At 45.8% G+C, this 26,961-nt stretch overlaps 1 protein-coding gene across 2 annotated transcripts in view; it reads left to right on the top strand.

Annotated features, from left to right (window-relative positions):
• The window catches only part of MCC (MCC regulator of WNT signaling pathway), a 278,022-nt gene that overhangs the window by 215,101 nt on the left and 35,960 nt on the right, over positions 1-26,961 (top strand). For both annotated transcript variants that reach the window (XM_047090287.1, XM_047090297.1), the window contains 6 exons: positions 8,154-8,300; positions 9,244-9,333; positions 10,439-10,587; positions 14,987-15,127; positions 17,943-18,046; positions 21,371-21,554. In XM_047090287.1, the coding sequence (XP_046946243.1) occupies positions 8,154-8,300; positions 9,244-9,333; positions 10,439-10,587; positions 14,987-15,127; positions 17,943-18,046; positions 21,371-21,554 (815 nt within the window). The remainder of the gene's footprint in view (positions 1-8,153; positions 8,301-9,243; positions 9,334-10,438; positions 10,588-14,986; positions 15,128-17,942; positions 18,047-21,370; positions 21,555-26,961) is intronic.

Raw genomic sequence — 26,961 nt, 5'->3', positions numbered from 1 at the left:
TCCACTCATGGGCAGCTCAGGAGGGTTCCTCCTGCCCCTTCATCCTGCCATCTGTGCTCATTGTGGTCTCTTTCATAGGGTTCGTTTTTAGGGTTCGGTTTTCTTGTTACTGAAAGCATGTATCCTTAAAGAAGTTCTTTCAGGGGCCCCTGGGTGGCTCAGGGGGTTAAGCGTCTGACCTCAGCTCAGGTCATGATCTCACGGTTTGTGGGTCACCACGTCAGGCTGTATGCTGACAGCTGGGAGCCTGGAGCCTGCTTCAGATTCTGTGTCTCCCTCTCTCTCTCTGCCCCTCCCCCACGCATGCACATGTGCTCTCTCTCTCCCTCTCTCTTTCTCTCTCTTTCAAAAATAAACATTAAAAAAATTTTAAAGAAGTTCTTTCAGTAAAGGTCTGCGCTGGGTAAATTCTTAATCTTTGAGCATGTCTTTGTTTTTGCCCTTGCTCTTGATGACAATTACATAGCTTCCTCTTGCTCCTGTAACAATTTACCACAAACCTAGTGGCTTCAAATAACATGGATTTCGTATTTTACAGTTCTGAGGGTCAGAAGTCTGAAGTGCATCTCACCCCCTAAGATCTGAATGTTGTCAGGGCTGCATTCCTTCTCAGGCTCTAGAGGATAAGTCGCTTCCTTGCCTTTTCCAGCTTCTAGAAGCAGCAGGCCTCGTGCCCCTTCATCCTGCTTCTCTTGCAAGGATGCTTCCGGCTGCTGGGCCCACCAGATAATCAGGGATAATCTTCCCATCTCAAGATTCTCCCTGATCATGAGATTCTTAGTTATTCCTGCAAGTTCCCTTGGGCTGTGTAAAGTCACATATTCACAGCTTTCTAAGACTATGATGTGGACATCTTTGGAGGCCATTATTGGGCCTACCACAATAGTCTAGCTATGTTTTACATTTTAGGATGACAGTTTCTAGTTTCTTAGGTTTTTTTTCCTTTCGCCTAAGTGGCTAGGCATCCCACCAGACAGCCTTAAGATTATCTCTTTATTCCTTTTCCCCCCTACGTTTGCACTACATTGTTGCTACATATGCAATTTTGACTTCATCCTCACTTTCCAAGTAGCTCTAACTGTATAACAAACCACCCCAAACTTAAAGACCTAAAACAATGATTCATTACTATCTGCATGGTTCTGGGGAACCAGGGGGCTCCGGCTGACAGTTCTCACTTGGGCTCACGTGTGATTGCAGTCAGATGGTGGCTAGGGCAGAGTCATCTTGGAGGCTCCCCTTACTCCTATGTCCGCGGGGCGAGGCTGGCTGTTGTCTGGGACCTTAAGCTCTGACTGTTGGTCAGAACACCTGCAAAGATCCTCTCCAGGTGGCCTGGGCTTCCTCATGGTGGAGTGGCCCGTGGCTTGTAAGGCCAGCATCCCAAGAGCGAGTGGGCAAGACTGATTATTCTTTTCTAATCGAGCCTCAGAAGTTGTGTGGTCTAGCTTCTACCACATTCTGTTCATTAGAAGCAGACCTTCGGGCCAGGCACAGGCAAGGGGAGGGGAATTGGACTCCACCCCTTGATGGAGGGAATATCAAAGAATTTGCAGATGTATCTGCAAATGACCACACCTGGCTAGAACCTAATGTGATTCTTCAGTGTCTGGACTTAGGTCTGCCTCCATGTCTGGAAAACCCATCTATTTTTTTTTCAAATATTGCTTGTCTGTCATGACATTGCATGTCATGTTCTCTTCCTCTGGAACTTCTTTAAAAGTATGTTGGAGCCTCGGTGGCTATTTGTGGTATCAGTGACTAGTGCATATTTTTTATCTCTTCAGCTCCCTGTGCTGGGTTCTGAATTAATTTCTCTGTTCCAGGTCACTAATTCTGTTTTCAGTTTTATCCAGTCTAGACTTTAACCAGTACATTGATTTTATTTATTGGCTACATTTTCTCCTGGCTTTTTTTATCCACCTATTCTTGTTTGATATTTTCCTGATTTTGTTTCCTAATTTTATAGACTTTTTTTTGAGAGAGAGAGAGAGAGAGTGTGAGCGAGCATGAATGTGTGCGTGAGTGCTTGAGTGGGGGAGGGTCAGAGAGAGGGGGACAGAGGATCTGAAGTGGGCTCCATGCTGACAGCAGAGAGCCCAATGCAGGGCTTGAACTCACGAACCTGAGATCATGACCTGACCCAAAGTCAGGTGCTCAACTGAGCCACCCAGGTGCCCCTGTGTCCTAATTTCTGTTTTTTATAGAAATTATTCCTTTCCTCTCTCGAAGGGCCCTCAGTAGACTGATTGTGACATAGTTTGCCGTTTGCTTTATTTTCATTTCTTCTTGGGTGGCTTCATCTCTGCTTTAGATTGCTGCCTCTCTTGTGTCATTGTCCCTTCTCTGCAGTCATCCCTCCATGTCCAGCAGCTTCTGGTCACGGGAGCCTTATGTCCCCCAGAGATAATGGGTGATTTACAAATAAGGTCTCTGAGGCAGTGCCTGGCTGGCAAAATCCAGACCAGTGTTCACTCATAATTTATAAGATTGGGGCCCTGCCATACACAGATACTGTAGATTTGGATTTAACACCTAAATGCGTCCTGGGTCTGGGATTTTGGCTTCTTATGGTTTACCCCTGGGCACAGTTCTGGGGCTTCTTTCTGGCTTCTCCAGCAACTCCCTTTGTGCTAGTGCACTGGTCACAGAACGGCGGAGCAGGAAAGTTCCAGGCTTATAGAGGAGGATCTGCTCAGACAGCCTGACAGGGGTGCCTCTCTGCCCCTCCTGGCCCCACATGATATACCTTGTTCTCAATTCCCAGGGCTGCTGTGGCACCACCTCCCCCTAACCTCTGTAGTTTTATTTCCCACTTCATTTCTGGCACCTGGAGCTCTCACTGCCTTTCTTTTAACCTTGGCAGTAAATTTCTTTCTCATTGTTGCTCTTTTATGCAGCATTTCTCTGCATTCTTAGTAAGAGGAATGCCTGTTTACTTTAGCTGAGGCTGTCATATGCTGGAAATTGTCATTTGTTCTGTATACAGACAGTCTTATTCCTGTTTTCAGCCTACTTTTCATTCTCGTCCTTCATAGTACCTGCCAAGGCTGCGTCTAAGCCCTGCCAACCTTCTTGGGAGTAGACAGGCCGCCTTCCCTCGTGTATTTGATAGAATTTGGTGTTTCCATTCTGTTCCTTCTATCATTACTCTTCCTTCTACTTTGCATGTACAGAATGTGCCCAAATCTTTCTGCTAATGCCCTAAGCATGTGCTTTTCACTGTTACGGTTTTAATCTGTTCTTTTTATTCTTCACTATTTCCATGAGGTCTCCAGAGTTTGAAGAGAACAATGCATTGACTCAGTCTCCTGTCTTGAATGAAAGAGTTCAGTGCATTCTCAGTGCTGACGTATTAGTTTGCAGGGTTGTGTTTTTTTTTTTTTTTTTTTTTTTGGTCCTCAGCTTCCTTTGTCATTTCTGATACCTGCTATTCCCTCCCTCACTCCTAGCAGAGGACTTTAACTTTTTTCTCTTAGAGAAACATCCCATCTGATGGGAGCTCTTCTGTTTCCCATCCTCCTCCTATCTGCAAACTCCCCTTTCTTACTGCCTATCCTCACCTCTTTTCCATCCCAGAGCAAAAGCACCTTCTCGTCAGTCCTCCATTGATCAATTGCCTGTGTATGGGCTCTCCTCCCACCCCCATTGCTCTGCCTCTTCCCTGGGCAGCCTCATCTTCATGTAACATTCCTAAACTGTATGCCCAATTCTGCTCTCCTTCCCTTGGGTTCTATTTCTAATTGTTGACTGAATCACTTAGATACCCCCATGGTTTTCTCAAATTCAGCATGTCCAAAGCTAGCGTCTTTATTTCTCTTTGAAAAATCTGCTCCTTCTTATGTTTTCGCCATTGTGCTGAGTGGCACCCTGATTCACTAAATCACACCAGCCACCAATTTGTGTTTTGTGTGTGTGTGTGTGTGTGTGTTTTTAACTTCCTAGAATAGTTCTAGAACTGCACTGACCAATAAAGTCATTACTGGCTACATCTATTTACATTTGAATTCAAATTGATTAAAATAGAATGCAGTTAAATATTTAGTTCCTTGGGTCTAGTAGGCACATTGCAAGTTCTCAGAAGTCACATGTGGCCAGTGCAGCTGTACAACATCAGCATTGGTACGAGGAGTTGTTGGGTAATGCTAGTCTAGGGTGTATTTTACCATTTTTGCTTCCATTGTGATGTTTGAACCTTATCTTTTTCTTGAACTGTCAGTACATCTCTTGACTTACCTCCTTTTTCTTGTTCATTTAGTTCATTCTCTTTTCTTTTTTAAAAAATGTTTGTTTTGGGGGCCCCTGAGTGGCTCAGTCAGTTAAGCGTCCGACTTTGGCTCAGGTCATGATCTCACAGTCCATGAGTTTGAGCCCTGCGTCAGGCTCTGTGCTGACAGCTCAGAGCCTGGAGCCTGCTTCAGATTCTGTGTCTCTCTCTCTGCCCCTCCCCTGCTCATGCTCTCTCTCTGTCTCAAAAATAAATAAAAACATTAAAAAAAAATTTTTTTTAATGCTTGTTTATTCTGACAGAGCGAGAATGTGCATGCTTGCGAGCAGGAGGGAGGCAGAGAGAGGGAGAGAGAGAATCCCAAGCTGGATCCACACTCAGTGCAGAGCCAGATGCAGGTTTCTATCTCATGACCTCGAGATCACGTCCTGAGCCCATATCAAGAGTCAGACCTTTACTGACTGAGCCACCCAGGTGCCCCTCATTCTCTTTTCTAATCAAATGATTTTTATAAGACCCTTTACTCTGTGGGAGAGTATAAATGAGAAATGCAGAGTTCTGGCATTTTAATGTCCGTTCCTTATTTGAACCTTTCACAGTCCTCTCCACCCCACCCCACCCAACCCCATTCCACCCTGCCCCCATTGCCTTTTCCTTTTTATTTGCTTTTTGAACAACTACTAGACCTTTTTTTTTTTTAAGTTTATTTATTTTGAGAGCGACAGCTCAAGTGGGGAAGGGGCAGAGAGAGAAGGAGAGAGAGAAACCCAAGCAGGCTCCTTGCTACCTTCGCAGAGCCTGAGGTGGGGCTTGAACTCACAAAACTGCAAGATCCTGACCTGAGCCCAAACCAAGAGTGGGATGCTCAACTGACTGAGCCACCCAGATGCCATGGTACTGGGGGTTTAGAACTTGGCCTGTCTTTTTTGGGGGGTGGGGGTGGGGGTGGGGAATACATGACACAATCTCCTATAGTGGGTGAGAATAGGAATGAGGACAGAGCTGTGTCTCTCCCTTCTCCCAAGCCTCATCTGTGCTGAATCAGCAAATTGATTGTAGCCTTCATTTCTGTGCATTTATTCATTTAAATTAATTAAGCCCTACCCCCCTCCCCCAAATCAAGAAAAGAGAGAAGGCTGTTTAATCCAATTGGCTGTCTATCTTCATAACAAGCTCACTTTACTCCCTTCAGCTGGATTTTTTTTCACTGCCTAACAATTATCATTAAATGATAAAGCGTAGACCAAAAATAAACATGTTTATCATTCTGTGCTTTTCAAAGACATTCTCTAGGTCTAAAACTTTTTCAAGGAAAATGGATATTTAGATTTAGAAATGGTTTTAAGCATGCATGCCTGTGCGCAAACAAGCCATGGAAACGCAGTAAAAAAAGAACATTTTCTGTTATTTTTCAGTGCCATCTAAATTTTCCACAGTGGACATGTTTCACTTTAGTGATTAGAGGAAGAAACTTTTTTTTAATAACATGGGCAGGTTTTTTTAATGTTTATTTTTGAAAGAAAGAGGACATGCACATACACGCATGCACAGAGGGGAGGGGCAGAGAAGCAGGGAGACCAGAGGATCCAAGGTGTGGCAGCAGAGCCCAACTCAGGGCTCGAACTCACAAACCATGATATCGTGACCTGAGCTGAAGTTGGACGCTTAACTGACTGAGCCACCCAGGTGCCCCAATAACCTAGGTAGTTTTAATGAAGTTCTTATAAATTTGCCCAAGGAAATTAATATATATTTACAAATAAATTTATATGTTTGTGTGTATATGTGTGTGTGTGTGTGTGTGTGTGTGTGTGTGTGTGTATGGCTTATTTATTTAAAGCGAGAGGGTGAGAGAGGAAGGAGCAGAGAGAGGAGAGAGACCAAGCAGGCTCCACGCTCAGCGCAGAGCCCGATGTGGGGCTCAATTCCAACAAACGTGGGATCATGACCTAAGCCGAAATCAAGAGTCAGAGGCTTAACCAACTGAGCTACCCACGTACGCCTTACGTATATATTTTAAAAGTAAGATGAGGTGGGCCAATTGGCATTCTGGGAACAGACCATTGATTGCTTTGTGAATGATTCAGATACTCTTTAGATTTTGGAGTGGTGTTAACATTGTTTGTTATTAAGGCCCTCATCAGACTTAAACAGCAATAAGTAATTGAAATCCATGGTCTCCACCAGGGAGTTTTCCCAGGTGCCAGGAAGCCAGCTTGATGGGAAAGTGGGCCCTCAGAGCCCTTTGCCATGCAGCATAAAGAGGCCTCCACGCTATGCCTCTTCTTGATTTGTTGGGGACCAGTCTAGAATGAGCTCTGTCATCTTTCCCCAGCAATACCATTTGGCTTTAACAAGCATATGTTTTTCTAGTCTTTAAACTATTTTGAGGTCAGCTCTGTGTCTGGTGTACTATGAGGACGACCCACATTTCCATCAACCCACAGTTACTGGAAGCTTCATCAAAGCATTAGGCGCTTTGTAGCTGTTACCCTATTGAATGCAATTTGCTCCGAGGGAATTTTCCAATTTTGGCTTCTAATATGTTGATGAATTATTGAAATTTCAATTACTTTTGGTTCCCAATTTAGCAGGATGGAGACATCCAAGATATTTAATATAAAAAGCTTTCCAGTCGCTTTTAGAAAAGGGTTTTGGTGTCAGGGATGTGGCTGAGGTGCTGTGTGGCCCTGGGAGTCCCTTAAGACTCAAGGTGTGAGCCCCCAACTGGGGCATCTGCAGGTCCTGGGAGCCTAGTAGATATGCAGATTCTACCTACTAACTCAGAATCCCTGGGGGTGGGACCCTGTACTCTGTGTTTTAACAAGCCTCCCTGACATTCTGGTGCACTGACAAGTTTGAAAAGCACTGCCTCAGATGTGCCAGTGATGATTCTTCCCAGCAGGACCTGGTGCCCATTTGGAAGGTCCCTCGGGTGCCATAGTCCGTTTGCCCTTCAAGGTAGACACTGTACCCGATGATAAAGCTGTGATCCAGGTCATCAGGAAGACCAATTTCAAACAATTACCTTCACTTACTTGGAACACTTCTCACTTTGGAAATCGCTGAGCCATAGTCCTAGAGAAGGGAGTTTGGACATTTAAATTCTGTGCAGGTAAATGTGTGTTCTAAATTCAACTCAAGGGGCCCCGTGTTTCTCTTTTATACAGAAAGACTGTTGACACACTCCACTATTCCCAGGATAAGCCCTCCTTGACCTCTCTTGGGGAAAAGCTCAGGTGCATCTGTGTCTTCCCCTTAGGCTCCCCTCTGTGCCAGTGCATGCAGCTCTTCAGGCCTAGGGTGTCACCCGGCTGCCTGTGCTCCTGTGCATGCTCTTCTCCCAGCTACACTTCAGCTCACCCATAGCACCACGAGAGCCAGCCCCTACTCTTGTCTGTTACAACCAGGTCACCTCGAAGACTCTGTTCCAGCACCACCCCCTCCTTCCCTGTCGACTTCAGATGGAGACACATTCTTCCTCTTTTTTGCTTCCTACAGCACCTTAGGTGGATATCTATAACATTAATGTGCACTTGCATTGAAATTATTTGTTCTCTCATGTTTGAGTTCCATGAGAGTGGCGATTTCATCCCAGGTTCTCTATCTGCAGTGCCATTCAGGCGTTCGGGCCCATGAGGTTCAAGGAATAAACATTCCTTAAAGATGGTCCTTGAAGCTCTGTTGGAACCTTCCAGAGCCTTAAAAACCATTTTTACATCATACTTGTGAAGAACAGATGATGGCCAGCCAGTGGCAGGTCTAGTTAAGAATACGGCAAACTTGTATGTGGACTTAACCAAGTTAGCTTTTCAGTGAAGCTGATCTCTTAATGTAAATGAAAACTCAGCCATCCACCCATCTGGCTATTTTGCCCTTTGGCCAGGGAAACTACAGACTGTGTCTAAAGGCATTATTATTTCAGGTCCGAGAGCTTCAAACGCGACTACAGAGCGTTCAGGCCACAGGGCCCGCCAGCCCTGGCCGCCTCACTTCCGCCAACCGCCCAGTTAACCCCAGCACCGGGGAGTTGAGCACGAGCAGCAGCAGCAACGACATTCCGATCGCCAAGGTGAGCTCCAGGAGCGGGTGGGAGCACCACCTCTTTTATCTGGAAGCACCAGCCCCTCCCAAGCATGGCCACTGTGCAGGCATGTGATTAGTGCACAAGGCTGCGAGGGGCTCTTCCCTAGCATCTCACACAGGCCTCCTATGCTGGGGCTGCAGGGAGAGATAACCCGCTAGTAGTTTTAAGTCTCTCTCAGCTGTGACCTGGATGCCAACTCTCATTAATCAACTAGCAGGAGCAGGTCATGCTGTCAACTTATTGTGGAAAGTAAGATGTTTTGTCAGGTTCTACAGTAGAAGGGGTGGATGGATAGTTGCTCTTGAGGACTGGGATTCAGCCCAGGAGGGGACCCTGAGTAATAAATCAATGATCTCCCTTCTCATAGGACCAACAGCCCTGCCTGCAGACAGATAAGCTCTGCTGGGCACGCCATGTCAGTTAGAGAGGCAGCCTCATGCCTGCTTATATGTTGAGTCTGCCCCAGAGGGACTGGTCAGATGACACATATTCTCTTCCCTGGTAATCTACCAGTCTCCACAAGAAGGTTAGTTCTCAATCATCAAGTTGAAGAAGTTGGGTCAAACCAGTGTTTCTCAACCAGCAGTGATTTTGTCCCTTCAATGGGTATTTGGCAATGTCTGGAGACCTTTCTGGTGGTCACAACTAGAGTACTAGTGGCATCTTGTGGCTAGAGGCCAGTGATGCTGCTAACCGTCCTATGGCGCACAGAATTCTACAGCAAAGAATATCCAACCCCAAATGTCGCTAGTGCTAAGGTTGGAAAACCCTGGGTTAAGCAGATGGTAGAAAAATTGGATGAGTAATTTTTAAGAAATTCATTGATCCGTTTAGTTGCCATGGCTAAACAAGAGCCCTGTAAAACACAGTCTCAACAGTGTATCTAGAGAGTGATATGTCATTTTTCGATAATTTTTTGTTTTTCAAGATTGCTGAGAGGGTGAAGCTATCGAAGACCAGGTCCGAGTCTTCATCATCTGATCGACCAGTCCTGGGATCAGAAATCAGTAGTATAGGGGTGAGTGTTCACAAGAACAAGGCAAGAAAGTGCCCAGTAGAGCTGCACAGGCCGCAGCTCGTAGATGACAGAACTTCCCAAGTTCACCTCCCATAAACCAGTTAATTATAATAATAAATCCTACCCCATTTCCTTCCAGAGGATCAGATTAAAATGTAGAGTGGTTTCTTCATCAGGGAATTACTCATTCGGCTTTAAGGGAATTTTTCTTTTTCTCTACTTGAAACCTTTCAGAAAGAAATGATTTAGGTCTCATTACTGGTGATGTAGATGAAAGTCTTGAAGTACCTGCTGTATATCACCCTGCTACCCCAGAGACCGAGTAGGTCAGGAAGCTCTAAAAGAATTTTACCTTTTGCACATGCCTCTTAAAAGGGAACGTGCTGTCCAGTGAAGATGAGTGCTGCCTTTGAAGTGTAGCCTGATGCCAGGAAAGACTGGAACCTTCCCGCTTAGTTATCAGGGTTTTTTTCATCTGGAGAGCCTACAAACCCCTTGGGCCCATAACAGCTGATGGATGGTGAAAAGGGAGTAGTTGGAGTTCCCTAAGGATTTTTTTTTTAAGATTGGGGGTGAGGCTGAGAGAGCCAACTATCTGATCCCCAGCAGTGGGGGAAAGCCTGAATAGTATTTTTTTTAAGGCCCTAAACTTAGAATTTTGCGCTGAGAACAATTGCATGCATCCAGATTTGGTGCAGAAGCCAAACTGTGAAAATAAAGGAACCAGCTGCTCTGTTGGGCTGCAGCAACCAGAGACGAGGACCTGGAGGGACAGGGAGCTCAGGAAGGGGAAAGGAGTCCACACTCTGTTCAATATCCCCAAATTTAGGAACTGTAAAGCAGCATGCTGCCCCAGGCCTGCCACCCAGCAGTATATGCCTGGAGGATACAGCTGTATTTTGATTCTGTTTATGTACTGTTTTCACAGTAGTTAGCTTATTATCACAGAATCGTATCATACAAACCAAGAAAGATCGGGGTAACCATCTCCTGGTGCCTGGTTGTCAAGGGATATCAGCTTTAAATTCTCTTGCATGCAAAGCATGCCTGAGGACTGGTCCCCCAAGCAACGTGTCTAGAGGAGGATTTGTGCTCACCTATACAGGTATCCAGCAGTGTGGCGGAACACCTGGCCCACTCTCTTCAGGACTGCTCCAACATCCAGGAGATCTTCCAAACACTCTACTCACATGGATCTGCCATCTCAGAAAGCAAAATTAGAGAGTTTGAGGTGGAAACAGAGCGGTTGAATAGGTAAGGAGAAATCCTATATATTGGAGTGGTTGCTTTGGGGCAGGGGCGGGGGATGTGGAACGGCCCTCCTTTCCCTTTCAAAAATCAATTCAAGTTGGCTTATGAGTTGTGACACAGAGAGATGCTCTCAGGCTCGTGGGTGGGGAGTTCCACCTTCTTGTGCATTGCAGGAGTGCTTACAGCAGCTGGGGCTGGCTTCAAGGGCGTTGTGTGACCTGTGTTTTCAAATGTGCAAACCTCATATTTGGGAAGACCCCACTCTTGGCTTTACTGCTCTAGTGTTACCATTTTAAAGTCTTAATAATTGATGAACCAGGGCCCCACCTTTTTATTGAGCACCGGCCCTTGCAAATTATGTAGCAAGTCCTGAGAGCAGTTGTATAGAATGACGAGTGGGTCAGAATTACAAGATGGCTACTTAGCATGTAGGCCGGTGCTGCCAGGAACCACAGAGAGAAACTCTGGAATGTTGAGTCAGCATCCTAGGGGCGCCTGGAGCAACCAGGAAGTAGCAAAGGCGGTCTGATGGAGGCATTCTGGGATTGACCAGGCATGCTGGTTTAACCCTCCCTGCTTCTCTTGGAAGGCTGCCTAATTTTATTTATGCTTTTTGCAGGGTACACAACCCTCAGTCCTTACATTCTATCCTACTTAGGCCTACTGAGAATAATTTTCTAAGTAGGTCAAACTGTCCTACTTAGAAATTTTTGCCAGTTTTATGGATTCTTCTCAAATCTCACAACAGAGGTAGTTAAAGTTTGCACTCAAGCCTCTCAGCAAAGATTGGCTGGTAGGTCATCCTAGCAATGAGAGTTGCTGAAAAAGCAAAGGAGAAGGACCAGGGCCAAACCGTGGTAAACCACCCTGGCTCAGAATGAGTCCCGCAGGGACAGAGTGCACTGCTAAATCATATCCAAGTATGGCATGGCTGCTTTGACCTACCAGTCTTCAGTGGGAGACGGTAGTTAGAATTTGAAAGGCTTATGAACTGACCAGGAAGAAATGTGGATGCCAGTCCCCATCCACCGTTGCTTAATGCCATTCCCCTTGTGTCTGGCAAACCTAAATAAATTGAATTATCATATTAGCATTCCCTGATTTGAAGCTGTTTAATACAGTGCTTGAGGACTAAGGAAATATGGCAATCTAGGTTATTTCAAATCTGGAAATTAAATGGTTTCCTTATTAAATCCAAAATACTTAAGAGTGACGATCCCGATGATTACCTTGTAGCAGTAAAGAAGCCGCCATCTCAGTACCACTGCCAGGGAGTGCTTAAGAACTGAATCAGATATGCCCTTTGCAGTTTAATGAAGTCAGATGCCTTCAGGGACCCTCTGTTGAGTGAGGATCTCCTCTCCACAGATTCTGGGATTTAACAAGCCTGCTTTGTGGTTGAACTTGGGGGAGGTTCCTTTCTCCTCAGTTCTGTTTACCTAGGAGACACCAAAGGAAGGGGAAATATTTGGTGCTTGTAGCTCACGTTATTACAGTGTTTAACAGTTTACAAAGGGTTCTCACAAACAACCACTTAATCTTCAACTTGGGAGGGAAGAATAGTCTCATTTTGCAAATAAGAAAACAAAGTCTTCGGTGTTGAGTGACTTGCCTTGAGTCCAGAGCTGTTAAATAGCCTAGCTAGAATTCTCCCCCTGCCCTTGGACTTCCCCTCCAGTGTCCTGTCTATGACCGTAGCTATAGCGAGAATACGGGAATAATCTTAGAAATGATCTATCAGTGTATCCTCATGTTAAACTACCTATGTCACAGTTGGAGGCCCTCTTACACGTCCAAAAATGAGAGCTGTAGCTTTGTGATAGTGTGTGGGTTGGGAGGTCATACTTCCTCAGAAGTTTGTCCTTACTTAACAAATCTGTTTTAAGCACCTCCTCCATGCTAAGCTATTTGTCATGCAGAGGAAAGTAAAAGAGATAAGGTGTCCACTCTCATGGAGTTTGTATTCTGTTAGGGAAGCTATATAAGAAGCAAACAAATGAGATCATAAGAAAACTCCCAGTAAATAGGGCACTGTGATAGAGTAAGAGGGGAGGGGGTTGATTTTAGATAGGTAGCCAGGGAAGGCATCTCTGAAGATGGGGCTGTAAGTTGAGAGTTTAAGGGAAAAGGGAAGCAGCCATATGACAAACTAAGAGTCTTACAAACCAACTTAACAATCTTATGGCCAAAAAGAAGGTTGACATGAAGTAGGAGCTGTTCGAAGGCCAATGGAACTGAAATGGGGTGGATGAAAGAAGGAGTCACATGTAATAAGGTGGCAGAGTCGGCAGGGCTTGGTGGGATGTGGATTTTGAGGCCATGGACCAAGTCTGCTCTTTATTCTAAGTATCAATGGAAGTCATTAAAGAGTTTTAAGTAATAGAAGAACAGACCTGATTTAGATTTTGAAAGATGACTCAGGTGTGAAGAATGGAAGGGGGTGGGGGCAAGAGTGGAAGCAGAGCAATGATTGCAGTGGCCCAGTGTGGCCAAAGTGGAGATGATGCGAAGCAATGGGGGTCAGTGTGTTTGGTGGTATAGAATCAGTGGAAACTGTAGTTGTAGTAGATCTGGATGTAAGAGGAAGGGATGGTCTCAAAGAAGATTCTCATGTGTCTCACCTGTATCGTTGAGAAGATGGTGGTGGCATTTACTGAATGGAGAAGATGAGGGAGGGCAAGGTTTGGGGGAAATACGTCTCATTTGGTAATATTAAATTTGAGGTGCTGGTGTGGCACCCAAATGGAAGTATCAGGAAACAGCTGGAGATGTGAGACTGGCACTCAGAAGAGAGGTCCGGGCTAGAGAAATTTGGGAGCCATAGGAACATAAATGCCTGTTAAAGTCATGAACTGGATAAAATTACCCTGGGGTAGGGATGGGAACTGATGCAGAAGGACACCCTGGACTGAGTCCTGAGAGAATGCCAACCCTCACAGATTTCATAGAGAATAAGGAGCCAGCAAAGAAGACGGAAGAAACATCCTTTAAGGCAGGAAGAAAACCAGTAGAGACCTGTTATGACCTAAGTGAGAGACAACATTTTCAGAAGGAAGGAGTAGCCTATTAAGCGGGGTTGCCTGAGAAAGGCCCTGAGATGTGATTGGTCGCATGTAGGTCTGTGAGCTGGCTAAAAGAGTTTCGTCTAATTGGTGGGGTCCAAATGTACATTGGAGCAAGGTGGAGTGTGAAGGAAAGTGGGGACTGTCTCAAGAAGTCTTAATCTCAACAAGAACAGAAAAGTATGTTCTTGTAGCACCTTACACTGACTTGACCTTGGAGTTGCCAAAGTCTCACAGTGGTCTTAATTATACACTCACCAGCCATCTCCAATGTTGGTGAGTGTGTCCACATTCTTCTCTTAAGATACGTGGTCCTAAGATTGATCCACAAAGCAAATGGCTTCCAAGCCTGTTACTTTTTCAAGAGTCACTTGCATTTTGTAAAAGGCGAAAGACTTATGCGATCTGAAGAGAAACCAGAGCATTGAGTCACTTGCATTTTGTATGTGTGAAACCCTGTGTCTTGAAGCCTTGGTGGTCAGAGTACTATAAATGGGTGTGTCGATGGGAAATGAATCATTGCATCCAGAGCCTCTGTCCTAGGACAGAAAACAGAGAAGCTGAATGCTTATGTTTTTCTGACGTTGCCATTAACTCATTTGTTCTGAATTTATAGTTCTGGTTCCTATAAAGCGTAAAGTTCCTGCTGCTTGCCCTACAGGTAGTTAACAGTTGCAGGAGTGTCCAAAGTGGAAGGAGCTTTGGACATAATCCACGGTTCCTGGTCCACTGTCCATTCAGAGACCCTTAGGGAGAGTTTCGTACTCACTCCCTGATTCATCTTTTGCTTCTGCCCTGAGTGGTGAACAGTACAGGATCTGAGGTCAGACTTCTTGACTCAAATCCCAGGGCAATGTCCTTAACCCCTCTGTGACTCTACTTCCTCCTCTGAGAATGGGGATAATAGTACTTAAGTCAGAGGGCCATTAGAGGGTCACTGAGCAGGGGTTTAATAAATAGTAGCTATTACTATGGCACTGATATTTTGTTTGTCCCTGTGGAGGGTGGTTTATTGAAGCGCCTGAGGTCACACGGTTGGCTTCTTTCCTTGGTGTATGCTCAGAGCCTCACACCATACATGGCACATGGTGTGTTGATGGCTGAGTAGGAAATAATCAGGGGACTTCCATGTATTTCTAATTCACACAGAATTAAGTGATTCTTGTGCTCAGAGTCGCTTTCTTTAAATACTTCATGTCAGTTCCATTTGCTAAAACCTCTGACAAGCTCACATCCTAATGCACGTGTCTGGCCTGGGTCTACAGGAGATGACTCAAATACTGGCAAATGAATTATAATCCCAGCGTGAAATCGTGAAAGAGATTTTTCTTCCTTTGTAGCCGTATTGAACACCTCAAATCCCAAAATGACCTCCTGACCATAACCCTGGAAGAATGCAAGAGCAACGCTGAGCGCATGAGTATGCTGGTGGGGAAGTATGAATCCAACGCCACGGCGCTGAGGCTGGCCCTGCAGTACAGGTGGGGAAGTGAGGCTGCACAAGGGTGGTGGGGGGCATTTCAACTGAGAAATGCATTTACAGTAACCCGCATAAAAGTAGAAAACAGGCTTTTAGAACATATACAGGGGGTTGGGCCAGCAAATACTAATGTGATATGTATGGAAAATCCATTAGCACTCTTGTGGCAATTAAGAAAATAAGAGAAATGAGTATGGTGTTAGAAAACCATTCTGTTAGCATGTTCAACGTAAATATTATTCCGTCCAAGCAATATCACTGAAAATATTTATTTTTGCATTTATATATTCATTTGTTGCTCTTTCCAGTCTTTATTCACGTTTGTGTGTATTTTACATTGTTAAAACCTAGGATATTCTGTTTCTTCGATCTATGGTAGTTCTGTAATGCTGGTCAATAGTCTGCATGCATTTTGAATGACTGTATCCCTACATCAAGCTTACATATTTTATTTACTCATTTCTCTAAAATACGTTTAGATTTTTGTAGGCTTTGGATATTGAAAATAATTTATGGGAAATAATTTAATACAGATAATATCTTCCTTCTTTTGAATATTTTCCTTGGGATAAAATCCCCCAAGCAGGAATTATAGGTCAAAGTATATGAACATTTTCATAGTTCTTCAGGCATGCTCCCAGTTTTTTCCCAGACAAACAAGTCATTTTAAGTGAATACAATTCATTCATCAACGAGCAAGGGGTATATGAATGTACCACTTTTTTTCAGCCTCATCAGCTTTGGAATTAACTATTTTTAAGAAGATTGTTTTTTTAAGATTAATTATTTTGGGTGGAGAGAGAGACAGAGAGAGAGAGAGAGAGAGAGAGAGAAAATATCCCAAGCAGGCTCCACACTGTCAGTGCAAAGCCCAATGTGGGACTCAAACTCACAAACTGTGAGATCATGACCTGAGCCGAAACCAAGAGTTGGACACTTAACCAACTGAGCTCCCAGGTGCCCCAGAATTTATTTTTAAATTACTATTTGTTTACTAACTACAAAGCTATGCATTAGTGTTTTCAGAGGTTATTTTATTAGTGGCACCACTTAGGCATATTTGCCAAGATCCCAGAGTAGTGACTACCCTACTCTTAGCATCCTCTGAAAAGATCAGCATGTTTCAAGAAGCTTTGCTTCTTCAAAAAACAAAATCAAACCAAATCATAGGAGACCACAGCTAAAACACGATCATGCTAGTTTACAGACACACCAAAGCAAACAGACAATCCACCTACGATAACTTTTGAAAGAGGCTGTTCTGTGACACAGGTCTGCCTTTGATCTGTGTGGATAAAGCAGTGTCACCATGTCTCTAACCTGAAAGATGGACTGCCCTTGAAAGGAGGGGCTACTGGCACCCGGAGCTAGTGATGGCTCCTGATCTCTTAGGGAAGGAAGATGAGAGCAGAGAAAATCGAAAAACAGATGGTCTGATGACTAAATGTTGAATAAAGCAACATTTCTCCTGCTTAGCTTAGAGAAGCTAATCAGTTATTTGCTTAGCAGGGAGATTTCTGCACTGCAGGCATCTTATCCAGGACTACTCAGGCATTACTCAGGACTACTTGTCAGGACTACTCAGGAGCACACGCTCCACCTCCTGTGCAGGTCCACGTGGGTCACGGGTGGCAGTGTGGAAAGGGTCACTCTTAGAACCTATACCTGGTGTGTTCACTGATGATCAGCAAAAGAAGAGAGACTAATATCTTCCTCTTAGAAATCCAAACTTGTCAGAGATTTTGTGTGATTCAAGGGATAGTTTTACAAGCATCTAATAGAACTTTCTGTGATGATGGACCTGTTCTCTATGCTGTCCAATATGGTAACTGCTAGCCACATGTGGCTCTTCAACATACGATATATGGCGATTGCAACAGAAGAACTGAATTTTTCATTTTACTTAAATTCTTTTTAATTAGCCACATGTGGCTAGTGGCTCCTGAAGGTTTAGGTCAAATAGTCTTCTTTCTGGGGCTTCCTTCCTCCCTCCCTTCCTTTGTCACTGTTTCTTGTGGCAGTTTCTAGGGTCAGGAAGCTGGGAGTGGTGTAGCTAGGTAGTGTTCCAGCTCAGGGGCTCTTAGGAGGTTCTGCTCAAGCTGCTAGCCAGGGCCTTGTCATCTGAAACCTTAACTGGAGCTGGCGGATCTGCTTCTAAGAAGGCTCATTCACACAGCTGTTGGGTGGAGTCCTCCGTCCTTCACTCACTGTTGGCTGGAAGCCTTAGTTCCTCACCACATGGGTCTCTCCATGGGGCTGCTCAAGAGTCTTCAAGGCATGGCACCTGGCCTTCTCTAGAGAGGGTGAGCCAAGACAGAAAGTGAAGGGAGAGAACAGATGGAAGTCACCATGCTTTTTAATAACGTGATCTTGGAAGTGACATCCCATATCCTCTTAGTCACATAGACCAACTCTGGTACAGTGCAGAAGGGGATAACACAAGGGTGTGGATACCAGCGTATGCCATCAGCGGGGGCCATCTTTGAGGCTGGCTACCACAGGCATATTACATTTCCTTTTTTGCTGATCATCAAAGAGGCAATGAACTTAACTCTCTCACTTTTATTGCTACTCTTGTATTTTTCTAGATGCTAGTTTAAAGTAAAAGTTTAAGTGAAGTAAAAAGGGAAGGAGGGGCAACATAGCAAAGCACGCCCTTGGCTTTGTGCAGGAATATTTGTGGATATTTTCTTGCTTACGTGGACAGCAGTGCTGAGATGCAGGTCCGGAGCCACTTTGCCCAGGGGGACAGTGCTGCACTGAAGAGGCTCGCTGTCCTCTGCCAGAGTTGAGGACACTGTGTGCTTCTGTTTCAGTGAGCAGTGCATAGAAGCCTATGAACTCCTCCTGGCACTGGCTGAGAGTGAGCAGAGCCTTATCCTGGGGCAGTTCCGGGCAGCCGGTGTGGGGTCCTCTCCTGGTAAGTGTGTCTCCCTCCCTCTTCCTTCTTGTCCCCCGCCTCTTCTGCTCTGCGGTGCCCTCATTTTGCTGTTGGCATTGGAACACCTCCCAACAACGTGAAATTCGCTTGTCAAGTGTGTTTTTCGTTTTTTCCTCATGACTGAGTGAGTAAATTGTTTATGTTGAATGCAGCAAGAACTGGAGTGGAAACAGAATTACAGACAAGTTAAAACAAACAGGCCCTCTTAGGAAACATACCCTCCCGGGCCAACAGGAGGACCAGATGGAGCAGGAGGCCCACAGTTTGTGATGAAAGGGACCAACTTTCCCGCAGCCTCTCTGTGATGCTGATTGTTAAGGGTCCCTTTGCTGCCCTCGTGGCCTTTGCTGCGACTCACTGCTCTGTTGGCTGTGCTTTTCCCCCAGGTTTGTTCTTTTGGGTAGTTTTGAGGCATGGGTCCCCCCTACCTCGTCTCCAGGTGCCTTGTGAACAGAGAGGAAATGGTTTCACACCCTGCCGTCTGCTTCAGAGGCTATCCCTGGAGTGCAGCCCTGTGGGGGAGCGGAGGTGTCTGCTGACCCACTCACCTCCCCCACCCTGGGGTCATGTCATGTGTCTTATTGGCCCAATCTGTCCCTCTAGATCTGCAGTACCCCCCACGAGTACCTGTCACTTTTGAGTGACTGGAAGGGATATATAATTGAAAAAGGCACAAATGTGGCATTCTGGTTAGCAACATTTGCTAAAACTTGGCCCGTGATCATGGCTCTGGGCCTTGGATTAATGTGAGGAGGACACAGTAGAAATAGTGCTTGAAAGGAAAGAGAGATCAAGGGAGAACGTTGCCGTATTTCAGCACTGAGGCTTGGACGTTACCTCAGCCTGCATTTTATAGCAGCAGCTTCTTGGAAGAAGCAACAGCAGGTAACCAGAACACTGTCTAATGGCAGAGCCAAACTGGGTGGTGTGGGTGAGCCGGGAGTCCTCGGCCATGGGAACCAGGCCATTGGTCAAGGACCCGCTTCTGGGCAAGGGCTGGGAGCCTCCAGGAGGGCCTTCCTTCCAGGATACACCTGGCAAAGAAGGTTGACTCCATGGCACCTCCCAAGTGTATCCCCACCCCGACCCTGACATTCTCACCAGCTCCTCCCCCTCGCCTGGAGTCTACCATTCGCACTGAATACTCACAAGTTTTTTCCCCTTCAGTTTTGACCTGTCCAGGAATCTGAAGCAAATCTGAAGGAAAGGAAGTATCCTGGGCATTAATTTCCTGCTCTATATCCAAGTTACCAGGCAAGGGAGCATTTGTATGGGTGGCCACCCTCCTTTCCTCTTTCTGCTTTTTATTTTTATTTTTATATATTTTTTGTAGTATTAACATCCCAGCCCAGAAGTAGAAACTCTGCCAGCATTTCCATTAGAAACCTCATTTTTCAGGATCTTTTCACTAGACCATAAAACTTTATACCTCATATTAAACTGATCCTAAAATGATCTTGGCCTGCTGTCAAATTTTTTTTTTAAATATATGTATTAAGGAAAATGATCAATTAACGGGAAAAAAATCAATCCTCTTAGTTCCAGTTTGTATCATCAGAGGTTGTCTTAAACCATCCTGTCCTGGAAAGGTACCTTTTATTAGGCTTGTATCTACTTGGCACAGTTACTGGGTAAGAGCTGGAAGGGCTTATACAAATCTGCATTTAAAATACTTAAAATCAATAATGAAATGCTTTGTATTAACATAATCCTGGGTAGCTCATGATATATTTATAAAATGAGCCAGTCAGTAATATTATGCCTACTTCAGAACAGAATTCAAAGAATAGTCAATTGGTGAGATGTATGGAAAATATCTCGTTTGTGGAAGGAAGTAAGTTATGAATGTTGTCCGAGAAATGGCCAGAGGGAAGCTGGCCTGGTAAGCTTAGCCCTGCAGGACGTATACACCCACACTTCTTCCCCACTCTCCATAAAGCTGTGAGTTGGCTTATCATGAGCAGTTCCCTATTAAACCTCCCTTACATTCTGCTGACGGTAGCCGTTGACCTGCGTTTTGCTCTAGCGGGCCCTATAGTTGCACAGCAGAGCACGTACTGACATTTACCCACAGTACCAGTCACTGGTTCTTTTCTGTTTCTTTTTTTTTTTTTTTTAAGTTTATTTATTTTAGAGAGAGAGAGAGAGAGAGACCATGTGCGTATGCATGAAGGGGAGGGGGAGAGGGAGAGAGAGAATCTCAAGCAGGCTGGCTCCAGGCTCAGCACAGATTCCAACATGGGGCTCGATCCCACGAACTGCGAGATCATGACCTGAGCTGAAATCAAGAGTTGGATGCTTAACCGACTGAGCCACCCAGGCGCCCCTTTTCTGGTTTGTGTTGTCTACACAGGCATTCGTTACATTCATTCTAGATGATTTAGACCAATGGTTTTCAAACTATACCCTGGGAAGCTGAAAGAGTGTCTTTGGGCCTCAGCAGTGGGCTTGGAGTGGGGGAAACTGAATGTATGACCTCCACCCTCGCCCACTTCAACTGTTTTGTTTCCTTTTGTTTTGTTTACCATTTTTACCATTTTTGTATCTTAGGCTTTGGTATATAATTTCATTGGAAAATATTTGGAAGACTAGGGATTTAGGCTGCAGAGGTAGCAAACTGGTAACCTGTGTGGCCAGTATGGTTTCTAAAACACAACAAGAATGTGTCCATTTTAGGCAGGGAATTTGCTGTCTAGCTCTGTGTTGGTGCCCACCACTCTTGAGGTCTTGCTCCAGCACAGCTCCCTGGCTCATGGAGGCATCTGGGCTCGCCACTGACAGTGCCCAAGCTGAGAGAAAAAGGGATAACACTGGTGCAGAAAATACACTGCCAAGCTGAAGTTCTCATTTTAACTATTAGGTTTGTTTCTCTAGCCTACACGAAGCTCTGAGCAAAGTTCTGGATGTGTGGAGGAGACAGTTGGGCCTCATTCACAAGGAAGTGCTGACACAGGAAAGAATGGCCTAGTGGTAGATTGAAACTGAGTGGGAGAAGTCAGGAGCCTGGATAATTAGAAAATCATAGCATGTTAGAGCTCGAGACAGACCTCAGATATCACACTGACCAACTCTTCATCAGTGAGGACAGTAGAGCCCAGAGCAGAGACATGCCATGCTAAGTACAGTTTCTAAGTGATGGAGCCCGGCCCAGCATGTGGATCTCTTCATTGGCCATCCACTGCTAGTTTCTCTCCAGCAGGCCACCTCTGCCCTGAGGAACTGAGAACTGATGATCCAAGCTCACTCCCAGACTTGGCTCGTGTAGACCTGGTTGACTAATCCTTTGGCTTCTTTGCGACATAGGAGACCAGTCAGGGGATGACAACATCACTCAGATGCTCCAGCGCGCTCACGACTGCCGGAAGACAGCTGAGAATGCTGCCAAGGCCCTGCTCATGAAGCTGGACGGCAGCTGCGGGGGCGCTTTTGCCGTGGCCGGCTGCAGCGCTCAGCCCTGGGAGAGCCTCTCCTCCAACAGCCACACCAGGTAATTTGCAGCCCTTCTGCCACAAAATGGCCGTGTGTCCATGTGTGGTCTGCTCACTAGGCTTGACGTGCGGTGACCCAGCTCTCAGAGATGGTGAGGTTTGGGTGAGGGCGGAATTGTCCCCCTGCTTGCAGCCTGCCCCATCTGGGGGTCAGTGACTCAACACAGAAGGGCTGGAAAGGGCCTTCTCTGTGGCCAGCATGGGAACCACAGCCCAGAGAGAAGGGGAGAGTTGCTTGAGAAAGTGTCACCTGAAGATGGAACCTGAACCTACCTTTCTGTCTGGTTCCCTCTCTCCCATTTTGTTCCGTTTCCATTTCTTCATAGTTCTTGATTTCCAAGAGTATTTGGGGGTAGCTTAAGGCCCATTTGCTGCAAGTAGTTCCTAAGCACCCACGACTCACACTGCGTCCTGTTTCTAGGCTCCATTCTCTCCCCTCCTCCCCTTGGGCTTCTGCCCTTTATAAGCTCTTCTTGGGCAATAGCCTCCTCTTTTCCCATCTCTTTGCTTCCCAGAGTGATACCATATTCACAGCAGGTACTTAGCAGACGCCCAATCATGAACCTGAGTTCAAGTTCAGTGTCTGTGAATCAAGAACTGAACTGGGTACATGAAAAACAAGGGGAGTAAAGTAGTGAAGACCTTGCTAAGCATAATTTGCTGAAGCCATTGAATTTTTCGGAGGCGGGTAGAGGATCAGAATGAAGCCTTTTCTAGTGATCTTCTCATTTCTTACAACAGAAGCCCATGAATGCCTTCCCTTTATATATCAGTTCTCCATCTAGAAAGTACTTTGTTAGAGATTCTCATGTGGTAGCCAAATCATAAAAGACAGGACGGGTAACTTACCCACTCACACAGGTGAGAAAGCCTTGGCTCAGAGATCTCTAAGTGACTTGCCTAGATAAGGTCTCAGGGCTGATAGAGGGAAATCAGGACTGGGACCCAGGACTTTGGCATCAAGCGCATTATTCTTTCCACTATACCAGGTTGAATATCATGACATTAAAAAACAGTGTCTACTTGCAAATTAAGTGACAAGAACCACATAAGGGTGGATCGAATCTCAAGCACCAAAGGAGAAAGACTGATGTTTTCTTGGTGCCTGAAAGCAATCTAATGTCCCCATCTCCCTTCCCACTGGCAGGACCCAGCCATCTGTCTAAGTGCATCTTTTTTTTTTTTTTTAATTTTTTTTTTAATGCGTATTTATTTTTGAGAGAGAGGGAGACAGAGCGAGCATGAGCAGGGGAGAGGTGGAGAGGGAGACACAGAATCTGAAGCAGGCTCCAGGTTCCAACTGTCAGCACAGAGCCTGACACAGGGCTTGAAGACACAAACTGTGAGATCATGACCTGAGCCAAAGTCGGACACTTAACTGACTGAGCCACCCAGGTGCCCCTGTCTAAGTGCATCTATCTACCTGTCCCAGACCTGGTGCCTTAGGAGAGGGGACATTTCCAACAACGTAGCCGTCCAGGTGCTCACAAACTCAAGAGAATTATTTCCTTGTGACTCCAGCACCGACTGTCTTATTCCATGAAACACAGATCATAATTTATTTTTTTTCTTAAAACCACATTCTTCTGTTTTAATACAGCAAGCAGATGCTCTTCTTAATGACTTTTCCAGATGTGTATGATCTATAATTTCTGTCATTTAGAGTAGAAACGTAGACCTCGTGTTGTCAGCAACATTGTTGAATTAGTGAACATAGAAGTAAGTTGACAGGGAATATATGCTATTTCAGTAGCTTATAAGGGACGTGTTATGGATCTTTTGCTCACACCTCCCCATCCTCAGAATAACTTTGTTTTCATCCAAATCAGGGATACATTTGGAGTCAGTCAAAAGTAAGAACTCTAACCATCTATTTAGTGGAGATCCTGGTTATGAACATTTGTTAGAAATACTTTAATGTATAGATGAGCTTTGATTCTAAGACAGTTTTCTTAGATAAATTTAATTTTTGGTGATACAGTAACTCGGGTTGAGATCAATTCAGGACATGGCCTTTATTTTTAAGGATGACCTCGTGAAAGAATGGCCCTTGAACTAATTTCAGTCTCAAATAGGTCTATCAAAATACAGAGGACTTTAGTTCAGATTTCACTCTATTGTCTTTCTTAAAAATTCACTTCCACACTCCGCCCCCTCCCCCCCCAACTCAGAACAGCCAGGGTGGGTACAAAGAACCACACACAGGCCATTTGTGTGGCGCACCACATTCTGTGGTTGTGACACAACCAGACGGCTTTATACTAAATGCGAGCTCCGAGAAAAAGTCCCAAACCACCAACCCTTTTTATAATTACAGTGATTAATTCTGTGTGTACATCTTGCTGTTCCAGCTCAGACATTCCCCCCTGTTGAGTTTATGGGAGAAAGAAAGCTAGTTGTCCTCTTTCCTCCCACTATAACCAACTGGCACAGAGCATTCTACTCAGTGTTAGCTCTTCCTCAAGGTCTCAGGAAAGGAATGCTGAGTGTCAGGCTCCCAGATGCCTTGCTGGCAGTGGGCAAATAGCTCCTGATGACAGGAGGGTCATGGTTTGGGAAAGGAGCAGAAGAAGAGTGATTACCAGCAAGGAGAATAAAAATGGTAGCCAGCCTCTCAGTTGACTGTTGGCAGGAGCCCAGAGACACTGCTCTTTTACTTTTGAAAAATATGGCCATATCATAGCTTTGTCAGGAGTTGTAATTGTCTCCATGGACTGAGTAGCTAAGTAATGTTGATTTCCTGGATACCTTTATCAGCTTCTCACGACAGAGGGGCCAGTGGACTAGTTGAAGTGGGAACAGGGAATCCTTAATCAAGCCCACCCTTTCTGTCAGGCATCACGATATCACTTCATTCCATGGACGCACAATCATTGATCTAAATCTATGAAAGGACATGTGGCCAAGACAGAGGAAGCCTCAGCAAATCTGCACTCACAGAGGCTAGAGCTAAGTCCTTTTTGTCCCGCTGTCAGGTGGAGATCATGGTGAGCCGTGGGAGATCTGTGACTGTAATCTTGCGGGTGAGCTGCTGGGCACCTCCTGGGAGTCAGGGTCCCACCAGACTGACCACTCACCCCCAAATTGGAATAAGGGCAGTGGAGCTCACGATGCCCTGCTTTCACCTTCTAATCCAGACATGGGGGCTCAATCCCACGACCCTGATATCATGACCGAGCTGAAATCAAGGGTCAGATGTTCAATCCACTGATCCACCAGGCGCCCCGAGTTAGGATTGTATTTAGGTGTCTTTAGTCCTTTGTGACAAAGAATTGCCAGAGAGGGAGGGGAGTACCACAACACGACACTAAAAGATGCAGGCAGGTGACAAAGCCTACCTTCAGCTTGGAAGAATGGGGCCACTTAGGAGTGGTTGACGTGGCCAAATGGCACCTGGCCTTGACTACCTCCTCCAAATAAATCTAAAATGCTAAGCAAAACAGAAGGCCAGCCTGATGGCTTTTTCCTTCTGAAAATGAGTTGTCCCTTGGTGGAAATGAGATCTTAATTTAGGGTGCCAGGTTAGGCATTGATTGATAAAAACTTAGAGGAAAAATCCCTCTCTGGTTTTTGTGGCAAAGAAGTGAAATGCCATTCTAGCATTTAGCCAAGACAAGACGAGGCTGAAGAAAAAATGGATTTTTCTTCTAAACAGGATAGGGGGTTGTCTTGAGGACGAGGCTGGGACATGAAGGAGGGGGACCGAAGAGAGGTATTTGAAATCCATGACTACTTGACCAAACCTGAGTCTGTGTCCCATTGTGCAGGGCAGGCAGAATGGTGGGGTGTCCCAGGCCGCCAGCGTGCACCCTGCTGGCTGTAGATTGCTGGCAAGTCATAGCCGTGGAGTGAAGCCAGCAGGAGGGGGCTCCAGCACAACATCCCGGAAAGGAGAAACCCATGTGACCTGCCCCAGCTTATTGGAAAACCAGAGCAGAATGCAAAGAAAACCAGAGCAGAATGCAAAGATGTGCTGCTCAGCCATTCTGGGGTGGGCTGGGGCTCCCCACCTGCAGCCCTCCCCACAATCCTTCTCAGAGAACAGGCCTCCCATCCTGGAGACGGGGAGTAACCGGCCTATGTGGACAGTGATTCATTCCCCCTTGACAGCCAAGACCATCCAGCATTTCAAGCTGGGAGAGCTAATGGATGACCTAACCCGGGCCCAGCAGCCAGCGGCGGGCCCCCGGGAGACCAGCAGTGCCTTTGTCTGCAGGAGGCAGAGAAGAGGCCAGCGGCTTCCCTGCCTTTTACACTTGTCATGATCATATTCTGCACTGGAACATTAGGGCACAAAGCAGAATTGTAATTAACCCTGGTCCGCTCCCCCCTGGCTTCCCAGAAGGGAGAGAGGGAGGCCAGAGGGGCTGTGGGGACGAGGTGCTTATCTGGAAATCAAACTTTATCCCGGTAAGAGCATTTTAGAGTGCTGAGCTTCCCAGAAGGGTAGATCTGTGGAGGGGTCTTTTTTCTTCTTTTCTGAAAATTATACCCATGGTAGAGACGGTGAAATAAAGGCCCCCCCTACCTGGCCTAGTATCAGGCCCCAGACACCCCTAAGGGGTGTTCAAGGGTTCAAGGAGACCCCTAAGCCTGTCAGCCCTCAGCCCTGCCCACTCACATTGGTGTTTCCTAGACAGTTTTAGGTGGTTTCTCAAGTTTGGTCAAGCACTTGCTGCATTGCTTCTTCCTCAGCTGAAGTATTCTGCCTGACTTGCTAGGTAGCTAGAGGGAGCCCCTAAGTCTGTGTAGGGAGGTGCCAGATGTTGGCACAGCTGCCTCTCCTCCTCCAGAAGGAGTGCTACACTAGCTGGCCCTGCCTGCTTCAGGACTCACTGTCTCCTTTCCAACAACCTGGTGATGTGGGAGCTATTTGTATCCCCACATTACTGCAGCCCAGGAAGGATGGGTCATTTCATCTGGGCCATAAAGCTAGACAGTGTCAGAGGAGGCACAGTTACTCAGGTCTGTCTGATACCAGAGATCCCATAATCCCTGGCACCGGCCAGATCAGCCCAAGAGTGTAGTGGCCTCTCCCTAGAGAATTTCGGAAGGGTCCCGTTACCTCGTAGGCTACTGTGCAAATGCCTGCTTACCCTATGGGGTAGACCAGTTGTTCTCAAATCTGGCTGTGCCTCAGGATGATGAGAGGGTACATGAAAATACAGATTGCTGGGTTCTGCTCCTTCCCCATTCTAGAGGTTTTGGGAGTGGAGCTGGGAATGTGCATTCCTAACAACTTCCTAGGCGAGGCTGCTCCAGCTAGACCAGCAACTACTCTTTGACAACCACTGGGGTACGCCAGTCCTGCTAAATGGAAAATCTGCCAAAGTAGTATCATTTCAGTGCCTGCAGGCTAATTTCAGAACTCTAGCTTCTAGTTCTGTTTGAATTTTGAAAATTCTT

This window comes from Lynx rufus, unplaced genomic scaffold (assembly GCF_022079265.1).
Source record: "Lynx rufus isolate CCGP_SWC_20201006 ecotype Redwood Valley unplaced genomic scaffold, mLynRuf1.p SCAF_1, whole genome shotgun sequence".
NCBI lineage: Eukaryota > Metazoa > Chordata > Mammalia > Carnivora > Felidae > Lynx > Lynx rufus.
This window is presented reverse-complemented; position numbering and strand designations above follow the sequence as displayed.